Here is a 12,697-nt window from a genome sequence, read left to right as displayed (position 1 = left end):
AGCTGAGATGGTTGATCTCCAACCACCAGAACCACCTTCCTTTGTGCCAGGTATGACTCCAACCAGCATGTGGAGATGCCAACGTTGGCAATAGATGGCGGCAATAGATGCCAGCATATGCCAATAGATGCCGACCCACCTGATGAAGGGGCAGTGCTCCCAAAGCGCGAGCTCCCAAATAAATCTGTTGGACTTTAACCTGGTGTCATGAGATTTCCAATGTGCAGAGAGTTTTCCAACATTTCTATTCATTTGTTTTGCTCAGGCTCCTTGATCCAACACCCAGTGATGTCAAGGTCAGTCACCTTTACTTCACTTCTTGAGTTCAACTCATGTCCATGTTTGAACCAAGGTTGGAATGAGTCAGTAAGCATTTGTTATTGTTAAGTGCTGCTTGATAGCACTGTTGACAACCCATTCCATCACTTTGCTAATTTCCGCTTTGGATTCAGCCTGTTTACAGTGGACAGCACATACCTTGACAATTTTCCACATCGTCAGATAGGTACCAGTGTTGAGTACACAGCAGCAGCCTGGCTAGGGGTGCGGCTAGTTCCAGAGCACAACTCTTCAGTAATATAGTCCAGATGTTGTCAGGGATCATAACCTTTGCAGTATCCAGTGCCTTCACCTGTTTCTTGATATCACAGAGTGAATTTAATTGGCTGAAACCTGGCACTCTGGGCACATCAGATGGATACCCAGATGGGTTACCCACTTTTAAAGATGTTTGCAAACATCAGTTAGCAACACAGTGAATTTAACTATCCCTTGAATTCTGATTCAGTAAAACAGTGAAAACATGAGGGGTGAGGCACTGAGACATTAGCCTCAAGCACGAACAGCTGCGCACGCCAGTGGGAGAGAGATTGCAGCTGGAGTGAGATTCAGCCAGAGCGAGGGTATCGGGAATTTGGAGCTGAGGGAAAGAGATGTCCATTTTTGGGAGGAGCGGAGAGGTGGACCTGTGAGGTACAGTCAAGGACAGGTGAGAGGAAGAAAGAAATCAAACCACAATGTAACAGCCAGCAAGTAAGTGACTGGCTGGTGACTGATAAGTAATTTTTTCTCTTCTTTTTTTCTCTTGGCATTGTAGCTGTTGTTGTAGGTTAACTTCAGGATTAAGTCATGGTAGGAGATCCCAGACCCATGTCATGCTGCCCTTGTGCAATGTGAGAATCCAGGGACTCTTCCAGTGTCCCTAGCTCCTTCTTGTGCAGGAAGTGTGAACATAAGAACATAAGGAATAGGAGCAGGAGTAGGCCATCTAGCCCTTCGAGCCTGCCCCGCCATTCAGTAAGATCATGGCTGATCTGTCATGTCTCAGTTCCACATTCCCGCCCTCTCCCCATAACCCTTAATCCCCTTGCCTATCAAAAACCCATCAACCCGCATCTTAAATATATTTAGCGAGGTAGCCTCCACCACTTCAACGGGCAGAGAATTCCAGAGATTCACCACCCTTTGAGTGAAGAAGTTCCTCCTCAACTCCTTTCTAAACCGCGCCCCCCCCCCTTTATCTTGAGGCTGTGCCCCCTAGTCCTACTGTCCTTTCTGAGCAGGAAGAGTCTCTCCACCACTATCCTATCCATCCCATTCATCATTTTATATGTCTCAATGAGACCTCCCCTCATTCTTCTAAACTCTAACGAGTACAAGCCTAGTTTATTCAGCCTCTCCTCATAGCTCAATCCCCTCAACTCCGGTATCAGCCTAGTAAACCTCCTCTGCACTCCCTCCAAGGCCAAAATATCCTTGCGTAAGTGCGGCGACCAAAACTGCACACAGTACTCCAGCTGCGGCCTCACCAGTACCCTGTACAGTTGCAGCAAGTCCTCCCTGCTTTTATATTCTATCCCCCTCGCTATAAAGGCCAGCATCCCATTCGCCTTCCTGACCACCTGCTGCACCTGCAGGCTGGGTTTTTGCGACTCATGCACAAGGACCCCGAGGTCCCTCTGCACCGTTGCGTGCTGCAGTTTTTTGCCATGTACCTACCATTATTCCCACCAAAGTGTGCAACTTCACACTTGCCAACATTAAATTCCATTTGCCAGTTCCTGGCCCATTCGCCCAGCCTATCTAGATCCTTCTGCAGACTCTCCACACCCTCCGCGCAATTTGCCGTTCCACCAATCTTGGTGTCATCAGCAAATTTCGACACCATACACTCGGTTCCCTCCTCCAGATCATCTATATAAATGGTAAATAGCTGAGGCCCCAGCACCGACCCCTGGGGCACTCCACTAGTCATCAACTGCCAATCCGAATAGCACCCACTGACCCCCACTCTCTGCCTCCTATTTGACAGCCAATCCTCTATCCACGCTAACACCCTACCCCCAACTCCATGCCCCCTGACCTTCTGTAATAACCTCTTGTGAGGCACCTTATCAAACGCCTTCTGAAAATCAAGAAACACCACATCCACCAGCTCTCCTCTATCCACCGCCCTAGACACATCCTCATAGAACTCCAATAAATTCGTCAGACACGACTTCCCCTCAACGAAACCGTGCTGCGTCTGCTCTATCAAACAATTCTCCTCAAGATGCCTCGCTATTTTCTCCTTGATCACGGATTCTAACATTTTACCTACAACAGACGTTAAACTAACCGGCCTATAATTCCCTGCCTTTTGCCTGCCACCCTTCTTAAACAACGGCGTAACATTAGCCGTTTTCCAATCTTCCGGCACTTCCCCGGAATCCAGCGATGTTTGGAAAATAATCACCAAGGAAGTGTGTCCAACTGCAGCTCCAATTAGACCACTTGATGGCTGTGGAGCTGCGGACGGAACATCCACAACGCTGAGAAAGTTGTCAATAGCATTTTCAGTGAGTTGGTCACATCGTAGATAAAAATTACTGACGGATATAATGAATGGATGACCACCAGACAGAGGAAGAGTAGGAAGGCATTGCAGAGGTCCCCGGCGGTCATCCCCCTCCAAAGCAGATACACCGTTTTGGATACTGTTCGGACAGATGGTTCACCAGGGGAAGCTGGCAGCAGCCAGGCTCATGGCACCATGGCTGGCTCTGCAGAACAAGAGGGCAGGGAAGAGAGTGGCAGAGCCATAGTAATAGGGGATTCAACTGTCGGAGAGTAAAAAGGTGTTTCTGTGGATGCAAACGAGACTCCAGGGTGGTATGCTGCTTCCCTGGTGCAAGGATCAAGGATGTCTTGGAGTGGCTGCAGGGCATTCTGGAGGGGGAGAGTGAACAGGCAGCTGTCACGGTGCATCTAGGTACCAACGATATAGGTAAAAATGGGATGAGGTCCTACAAGCTGAATTTAGAGAATTAGGAGTTAAATTTAAAAGTAGGACCTCAAAGGTAGTAATCTCAGGATTGCTACCAGTGCCACATGCTAGTCAGGATAGCTAAGATGAATACTTAGCTTGAGAGAGAGTGCAAGAGTGAGGGATTCAAATTCCTGGGACATTGGAACTGGTTCTCGGGGAGGTGAGGCCAGAACTAGGGCAACACTGGAACCAATGTCCTATGGGGAGTGTTTGCTTGTACTGTTGGGGAGGATTTAAATTGATGTGGCAGGGGAAAGGGAACCGATGCAGGAAGTCAGAAGGAAGTAAAGTGGGGACAAAAACAAAAGGCAGTAAGGGGAAAAGTAGAAGGCAGAGAAATCAAAGACAAAAATCAAAAAGGACCACAGTGCAGAGTACAGAGACTGTGGAGGACTCAGTGACTGGGTCCAGTAAGGCTAAGAGAAATAAAACACAAAAAGAGAGAGAGAGTGAGAGTACAAAACATGACAGGACAGATGGTCTGAGATGTGTTTCCTTTAACACAAAGAGTATGACAGATGAGGTGGATGAACTCATGGAACTATAATGTTGTGGCATTTACAGAGACTTGGATAAAAGAAGGGCAGGACTGGCATCTTAGCATTCCAGAATTTAGATACTTCAGGCAAAATAGACAGCTATACAGAGGGAGGACACCAAGGTGGGATCATGCAGTGAGGCCATATGGATAGAATTCAGGAACAGGAGTGGTGCAATCACACTGCTGGCATTCTTCTACAGACCTCTCAATAGCTAGTGTGAAGTGGAGGAACTGGTATGTCAACAGATTATGGGAAGATGTAAAAACAACAGGGTTGTTGTGATGGGCAATTTTAATTTCCCCAATGTAGTCTGGAATTCCAGGGCTTGGATGGAGCAGAATTTGTTCAGCATGTCCAAGAGAACTTCTTGAGGCAATATGTAGATAGTCCAACTCAGGAAGGGGCTATCTTAGACCTGGTTCTGGGAAACAAAGCCCGGATGGGTGATTGATGTCTCAATGGGGGGACTATTTTGGGAACAGTGATCACAATTCCATAAATTTCAAGATACTTGTAGAAAAGGATTGTAGTCCCAGAGTGAAAGTACTAAATCGGGGCAAGGCTAACTACGAGAGTATTAGGCAGGAGCTAGGGAATGTAAATTGGGGGCGGCCATTTGAGGATAAATCCACACCTGATATGTGAGAGTCTTTTAAAAGTCAGTTGTTAACAATTAGGACAAGTATGTCCCTGTAAAAATTAAGGATAAAGATGGAAATTTTGGGATCCCTAGATGAGATCATCCATTTTGGTAGGAGTAATAGCAGAATGGACTATTATTTAAATGGTAAAAAACTGCAACATGCTGCTGTGCAGAGGGACCTGGGTGTCCTTTTGCAGGAATCTCAAGGAGTTGGTTTGCAGGTACAGCAGGTAATTAAGAAGGCAAATGGAATTTTGTCCTTCACTGCTAGAGGGATGGAGTTTAAAAACAGCGAGATTATGTTGCGGCTGTATAAGGTGCTGGTGAGGCCACACCTGGAGTACTGCGTACAATTTTAGTCTCCTTACTTGAGAAAGGATATACTGGCATTGGAGGGGGTGCAGAGGAGATTCACTAGGTTGGTTCCAGAGTTAAGAGGGTTGGCTTATGAGGACAGACTGAATAGACTGGGGCTATACTCATTGGAATTCAGAAGAATGAGGGGAGATCTTATAGAAGCATACAAGATTATGAAGGGAATTGATAAGATAGAAGCAGGGAAGTTGTTTCCACTGGCGGGTGAAACTAGAACTAGGGGGCAGAGCCTCAAATTAAGGGGAAGCAGATTTAGGACTGAGTTGAGGAGGAACTTCTTCACACAAATGGTTGTGGAATTCCCTCAACCGTAAAGCAGTTGAGGCTGCCTCATTGAATGTTTTTAAGGCAAGGATAGATAAATTTTTGAACAGTAAAGGAATTAAGGGTTATGGTGAGCGGGCGGGTAAATGGAGTTGGATCCACAAAAAGATCAGCCATGATCTTATTGAATGGCGGAGCAGGCTCGAGGGGCTAGATGGCTTAATCCTGCTCCTAGTTCTTATGTTCCCCTTGTCATATGTTCTTATGACAAGAGAGATTGTCAGCTTAGTGAGAAAGAAGGAGGAGACATACATAAATTTCAGGACATTGAAAATGGACAAGGCTCTTGAGGAATTTAAAGAGAGAAGGAAACAGCTTAAACAGAAATTTTGGAGACCAAAAAGGGGCCATGAAATGTCCTTGGCAGGCAGGATTAAGGACAATTCCAAGGTTTTTTATGCACATATAAGGAGGAAGAGGGTAGCTAAGGAAAGGGTAGATCTTCTCAAGGACATTAGAGGAAGTTTGAGTGTAGAGCCAGATGAAGTGGATGAGGTTCTTAACAAGTATTTTGCATCAGTATTCAGAAAAGAGTAGGATATGGTGAATGGTGAGTGTAGAAAGGGGGATGTTGACATTCTAGGGCATGATGAGATAAAAAGGGAGGAGGTAATAGAGGTTTTGAAAAACATTAAGGTGGACAAGTCTCCAAGGTCATATAGGGTCTATCCCAGAATACTGAGAGACAAGTGAAGAAATTACTGAGGCCTGGGCCAAAATCTTTGTATCCTCTTTAGCCAAGGGCAAGGTACTAGAGGATTGGAGAGTAGCTAACATTGTTTCTCTGTTTAAGAAGCACAGAAGAGACAATCGGGAAATTATGGGCCTGTGAGCCTTAGATCAGTGTTGATAAATTATTGGAGAAGATTCTTAGGGACAGGATGTACTCACATCTGGTACAGAATAGGCTTATTAGCGATAGGCAGCATGGCTTTGTGAACAGGAGGTCATTTCACACTCTTGATTGAGTTCTTTGAGGAAGTGACAAGAAAAATTGACCAGGGCAGGACAGTGGATGTTGTACACATGGACTTTAGTAAAACCTTCGATAAGGTTCCTCATGGCAGGCTGATACAGAAGGTGAAGTCATATGGGATCCGAGGTGAGCTGGTAAGATGGATACAAAACTGGCTTGGGCATAGAAAGCAGAGAATAGCAATAGAAGGGTACTCTTCTAACTGGAGATGTGTGATAAGCAGGGTTCCACAAGGATCAGTGCTGGGGCCTCCCTTATTTGTAATATATATATATATATATATATACACACACACACTTTATAATATATATATAAATGATTTGGAGGAAAATGTAGATGGTTGGGTTAGTAAATTTGCAAATGATACAAAAATTGGGGGAATAGTGGATAGTGAGGAGGATGGTCAGAGGACACAGCAGGATGTAAGTAAGCTGGAGACCTGGGCTGAAAGATGGCAGAATTTAACATGGACAACTGTGAGGTGATGCGATTTAGGAGGTCTGCTGCAAAAGGAAAGTATACAGTAAATGGTCAAGCTCTTAGAAATATTAGCATACAGAGGAATCCAGACATGCAGATTCACAGTTCTCTGCAGGTGGCAACTCAGGTGGACGAGGAGGTGTATGGCATGCTGGCCTTCATCGAACGGGGAGTGAAACATAGGAATTGGAAAATCATGTTGCAGCTATTTAAGACTTTGGTTAGGGCACATTTGAAGTATTTTGTACAATTCTGGTTGCTGCACTACCAGAAGGATGTTGATGCATTGGAAAGGGTGTAGAAGAGATTTATCAGGATGTTGCCTGGTTTGGAGAATATGGACTATGAAGAAAGGTTTAACAAACATGGATTGTTTTCATTGGAGTGTTGGAGGATCGGGGGGGGACCTGATTGACGTTTACAAGATAATGACAGGCTCGGATAGAGTGGATAGTCAGAGGCTTTTTTCCAGGGTCGAGGGGTCAATCACTCAGGGGCTTAGGTTGAAAGTGAAAGGGGAAAAGTTTAAAAGAGATGTAAGGGGCAAATTTTTCACACAGAGGATAGTGAATCTCTGGAATGTGCTGCTGGAAGAGTTGGTAGAAGCAGATTCTATAACAACGTACAACAAGCATCTGGATAGATATATGAATAGGCAGGGACTAGAGGGACATCGACCACATAGAGGGAAGAAAATATTAGACCAGAGAGGCACCTGTGTGTCAGCACAGACCTGGTGGGCCAAAGGGCCTGCTCCTGTGCTGTACTGTTTTTTGTTGCAGTAATACCCAATGCAATGTCCACATACTGTAAAATTTAATGATTAGGAGATTTGTATTACCTGCCTGAGGTATCAGGAACCAATAACTGAGTCAGGCTCAGATCTGAAGATGCCTGCATCAGAAAAAGAAAATACTTAGTATCATTAAAAAGAACAACATTTAACTTTATGCTCCATCTCACAACATAGGAGCAGAGGTTAGAACATAGAACATTACAGCACAAACAGGCCCTTCGGCCCACAAGTTGCACCAATCATATCTATAACTACCAGGCCTGTATAACTCTCAATCCCATTAAATCCCATGTACTTGTCCAGAAGGCTCTTAAAAGACCTCAGCGAGTTTGCCTCTACCACCACTGACGGCAGCCGATTCCACTCACTCACCACCCTCTGAGTGAAAAACTTACCCCTAACATCACCTCTGTACCTGCTTCCCTGCACCTTAAACCTGTGTCCTCTCGTAGCGACCATTTCAGCCCTGGGAAATAGTCTCTGAGAATCCACCCTATCTATACCTCTCAACATTTTATAAACCTCTATCAGGTCGCCTCTCAATCTTCGTCTCTCCAGGGAGAAGAGACCTAACTCCCTCAACCTAGCCTCATAAGGCATGCCTCCCAATCCAGGCAACATCCTTGTAAATCTCCTCTGCACCCTCTCAATAGCTTCCACATCCTTCTTGTAGTGAGGTGGCCAGAACTGCGCACAGTACTCCAAGTGGGTTATTCTGGAATGAGAGCTAGTGATCATGGGATACAAAACCTAGTATCAAGACATATAAGAATTGAGATGATTGTCTGCAGGAGTACTACAAATGTAGTGGTGAGATGGAAAAGAAACTAGAAAAGCAAAAAGCAAACATGAACAATGACAAGTAAAATTAAGGAAAATCCAAAGACATTTTGCAAAATGATAACGAAGAGTAGGGTCAGTTAGAAACCATAAGAGCATTAAAAAACAGCAGGAATAGGTCAATTGGTCCCGTGAGCCTACTCCACCCATCAATAAATTCATGGCTAATCTTTTAACTCACTCCGCTTCCATCATTCATCCCATAGTCCTTCACTCCCAAAATTCTATCAAGCTCTGTCTTGAATTAACCCAACGACTGCTCTCTGGGGTGGAGAATGCTAAAATTCATGGCTCTTCGAATGAATACATTTCTCCTCATCTCAGTCTTAATGGTGACCTTTCATCCCAAGACTGTAACCCTAGTTCTAGACTTTCCAGCCAGGGAGAAACATTTTCCCAATATCAACCCAGTTTAGTTCTTTAAGACTTTTATAGAACATAGAATATAGAACATAGAACACTACAGCACAAACAGGCCCTTCGGCCCACGAGTTGCACCGATCACATCAACACCTACCAATCTACAGACCTATCTATAACCCCCAATCCCATTAAACCCCATATACTCATCCAGAAGTCTTTTAAAAGACCCCAGCGAGTTCGCCTCCACCACCACTGACGGCAGCCGATTCCATTCACTCACCACCCTCCGAGTGAAAAACTTACCCCTAACATCACTTCTGTACATTCCTCCCCGCACCTTAAATCTGTGTCCTCTCGTAGCGACCATTTCAACCCGGGGAAATAGCCTCTGAGAATCCACCCTATCTATTCCTCTCAACATTTTATAGGTTTCAATTATATTGTCTCTCAAATTCAGGGAACTATGAACAATTTTGCTTAACATCAATCCAATTCTGCTGAGGTAACTCCTTTTGGCAGGAGTATGCATGAACACAGGACACTGTCTTACAAGTCATAGCGTTTTATAGGACAGACAGTGGCCTTTGGCCCACTGTGTCTGCACCAACCATCAAACACCTATCTAATCTAATCTGAATTCTCAGCACATGGTCCGTAGTCTTGTATGCTGTTGTGTTTCAAATGCAGTAAAAAGTCTGACAACATCAGGTTTTAGTCCAACCGATTTATTTGATAGTAAACTCACTAGCTTTCGAGGGGTTTCCCTCTTCTTCAGGTGAATGGAGAGTTCTGGCCTCAGACAGAGCATATAAAGCACAGACAGTTTACAGATTACTGATTAGAATGCGAATCTTTACACCTAACCTGCTGTTCAAGTCCTAAAGTGGCTGACAATGTGTGTGCAAGGAGCACTGATCACAGGTTAAAGAGATGTGTATTGTCTCCAGACAGTACAGTAAGTGAGGTTTTGCAAACCCAGGCAAGTCACGGGGGTTACAGATAGTGCGACATGAACCCAAGATCCCTGTTGAGACCGTCCTCATGTGTGCAGAACTTGGCTATCAGTCTCTGCTCAGCGACTCTGCGCTGTCGTGTGTCGTGAAGGCCGCCATGGAGAATGCTTACCCGAAGGTCAGAGGCTGAATGTCCGTGACCACTGAAGTGTTCGCCAACAGGAAGGGAACAGTCTTGCCTGGTGATTGTCGAGCGATGTTCATTCATCCATTGTTGTAGCGTCTGCATGGTCTCCCCAATGTACCATGCTTCAGGACATCCTTTTTCACAACTTATCAGGTAGACAATGTTGGCCGAGTTGCAAGAGTATTTACCATGTACCTGGTGATACGTTGCAAGAAAGGATGTCCCAAAGCATGGTACATTGGGGACACCATGGGTTTGCAAAACCTCACTTACTGTACTGTCTGGAGACAATACACATCTCTGTAACCTGTGATCAGTGCTCCTTGCACACACATTGTCAGCCACTTTAGGACTTGAACAGCAGGTTAGGTGTAAAGATTCGCATTCTAATCAGTAATCTGCAGACTGTCTGTGCTTTATATGCTCTGTCTGAGGCCAGAACTCTCCATTCACCTGAAGAAGAGGGAAACCCCTCGAAAGCTAGTGAGTTTACTATCAAATAAATCGGTTGGACTAAAACCTGGTGTTGTCAGACTTTTTACTGTGTTTACCCCAGTCCAACGCCGGCATATCCACATAGTGTTTCAAATGGTCACCTAAATACTTCTTAAATGTTGTGACAGTTCCCTCCTCTCCCAACCTTTCAGGCAGTAAGTTCCAGATTCTCACCACCCTCTGGATTTTTCCTCAAATCCCTCTCTAAATCACCTGACCTTTAAAGAACAAAGAAAATTACAGCACAGGAACAGGCCCTTCGGCCCTCTAAGCCTGCACCAACCATGCTGCCAGACTTAACTAAAACCCCCTATGCTTCTGGGGACCATATCCCTCTATTCCCATTTCATTCATGTACTTGTCAAGACACCCCTTAAAAGTCACTACCGTATCCGCTTCCACTACCTCCTCTGGCAACCAAGTTCCAGGCACCCACCACTCTGTGTAAAAAATCTGCCTCGTACATCTCTTTTAAAAGTTGCCCCTCGCACCTTAAACCTGTGCCCCCTAGTAATTGACTCTCCACCCTGGGAAAAAGCTTCTGACTATCCACTCTGTCCATGCCTTTCATAATCTTGTAGACTTCTATCAGGTCTCCTCTCAACTTTCTCCAACCTCGCCTCATAGCTGATGCTCTCCATACAGGCAACATCCTGGTAAATCTTTTCTTTACCTTCTCCAAAGCCTCCACATCCTTCTGGTAGTGTGGCGACCGGAATTGAACACTATATTCCAAATGCGGCCTAACTAAGGTTCTATAAAGTGGCAGCATGACTTGCCAATTTTTAAACTCAATGCTCCGGCCAATGAAGGTAAGCATGCTGTATGCCTTCTTGACTACCTTCTCCACCGGCATTGCCATTTTCAGTGACCTGTGTACCTGTACTCCCAGATCCCTTTGCCTATCAATACTCTTAAGAGTTCTACCATTTACAGTATATTTCCTATCTGTATTAGACCTTCCAAAATGCTTTACCTCACATTTGTCCGGATTAAACTCCAACGGCCATCTCTCAACCCAAGTCTCCAACAGATCCTTATTGTGCTGGATTCTCTGATGGTCCTCATCACTATCCGCAAATCCACCAACCTTTGTGTTGTCCGTAAACTTACGAATCAATCCAGTTACATTTTCCTCCAAATCATTTGTATAATTACAAACAGCAGAGGTCTCAACACTGATCCCTTAGGAACACCACTTAACTTAAATCTATGTCCCCTGGTTATTGACCTCTCTGCTAAGTGGAAAGATTTATTCTTATCTACCCTATCTACGTCCCTCATAATTTTGTACACCTCAATCAAGACTCCCTTCAGCCTTCTCTGCTCTAAGGAAAACAACCCAGCCTAACCTGCCTCTCGTCATAGCTGAAATGCTCCAGGCAGCATTCTGATGAATCTCCTCTGCACCCTCTCTAGTGCAATCACATCCTTCCTCAGAGTGATGACCAGAACTGCACACAGTGCTCTAGCTGTGGCTTACTGATTATCGTAACCTTCCTACTCTTATATCTATGCTTCGGCTAATAAAGGCAAATATCCCATTTGCCTTCTTAACCATCCTACTGCCTTCAGGGATCTTTGGACTGGCACCCCAATGTCTGTCCCTCTGGTCCTCTGTATTTCCTAGCAGCCTACCAATCATTGTAAATTCTCTTGCCTTGTTAGTCCTCCCAAAATGCATCACCTCACATTTTTCAGGGTTTATTTCTATTTGCCACTGATCTTGCCTAAAGCTCACATCATTGAACACTGAAACATGGTAGGGGTGGGGGTAAACATACTCTAACATATCCACGTGCTTTGCGTGCCTGGTTAATATCAGCCTTTTGCAACACACACGGGACCTGGTACATACTTCGCGGATGGGTTGGGAACATGACCTGAATTCAGTCATGGAACCAGACCCATCTGTGCCATACTTTTCGATAAACACTGGCAAAAACAGAATGCTGGAGCAGTATGATATATGTGAAATCAATGTAACAATGTTAGAAACCTGACTAAAATCTGGTTTCACGAAGCGTAAAGGGAATACTGGGAACGTTCTAGGCATGGTACAAGGGATAGCAATAATATCACCCAATGCCCCAGGAACGAAGGTATTCTGGGTAGATAATATCGGGGTTATTAAAGGGGGAATGTTCAAACTACAGTAGAACATCCAATCCTATGTCATAAGGATTCACTGGTTAAAACTGCCCTCACAAAATGTAAGCAAACCAACTGAGTAATCATGTGTCTTTATCCCATCTATTCGGAACCAAAAACAATTTGCAGATTGAAAAATAATGTAATATCAGTAAATGATCCTTAGAAGTAAGTGAGGAGGAACAAGGCCTAATTAGAGTTGGATGTGTGGGTAATGGTACCTGCTGTGCCGCCACTAGACTGACCTCAGACCATTATGGAAGCT

At 44.8% G+C, this 12,697-nt stretch overlaps 1 protein-coding gene across 1 annotated transcript in view; it reads right to left on the bottom strand.

Moving 5' to 3' along the window:
- The window catches only part of plekhh3 (pleckstrin homology, MyTH4 and FERM domain containing H3), a 125,242-nt gene extending 113,105 nt beyond the window's left edge, over window positions 1–12,137 (bottom strand). Inside the window, exons 1-2 of the mRNA XM_080213388.1 lie at window positions 12,066–12,137; window positions 7,489–7,541 (exon numbers count right to left, since the gene is read on the bottom strand). Coding sequence (XP_080069514.1) covers window positions 7,489–7,541; window positions 12,066–12,137 — 125 coding nt within the window. The remainder of the gene's footprint in view (window positions 1–7,488; window positions 7,542–12,065) is intronic.
- Window positions 12,138–12,697: the final 560 nt, after the last annotated feature.

This window comes from Carcharhinus amblyrhynchos, chromosome 27 (genome assembly GCF_965287045.1).
Source record: "Carcharhinus amblyrhynchos chromosome 27, sCarAmb.v2.hapA, whole genome shotgun sequence".
Classification (NCBI taxonomy): Eukaryota; Metazoa; Chordata; class Chondrichthyes; order Carcharhiniformes; family Carcharhinidae; genus Carcharhinus; species Carcharhinus amblyrhynchos.
The sequence above is the reverse complement of the archived record's forward strand: the minus strand, read 5'-3'. Positions and strand labels throughout refer to the sequence as shown.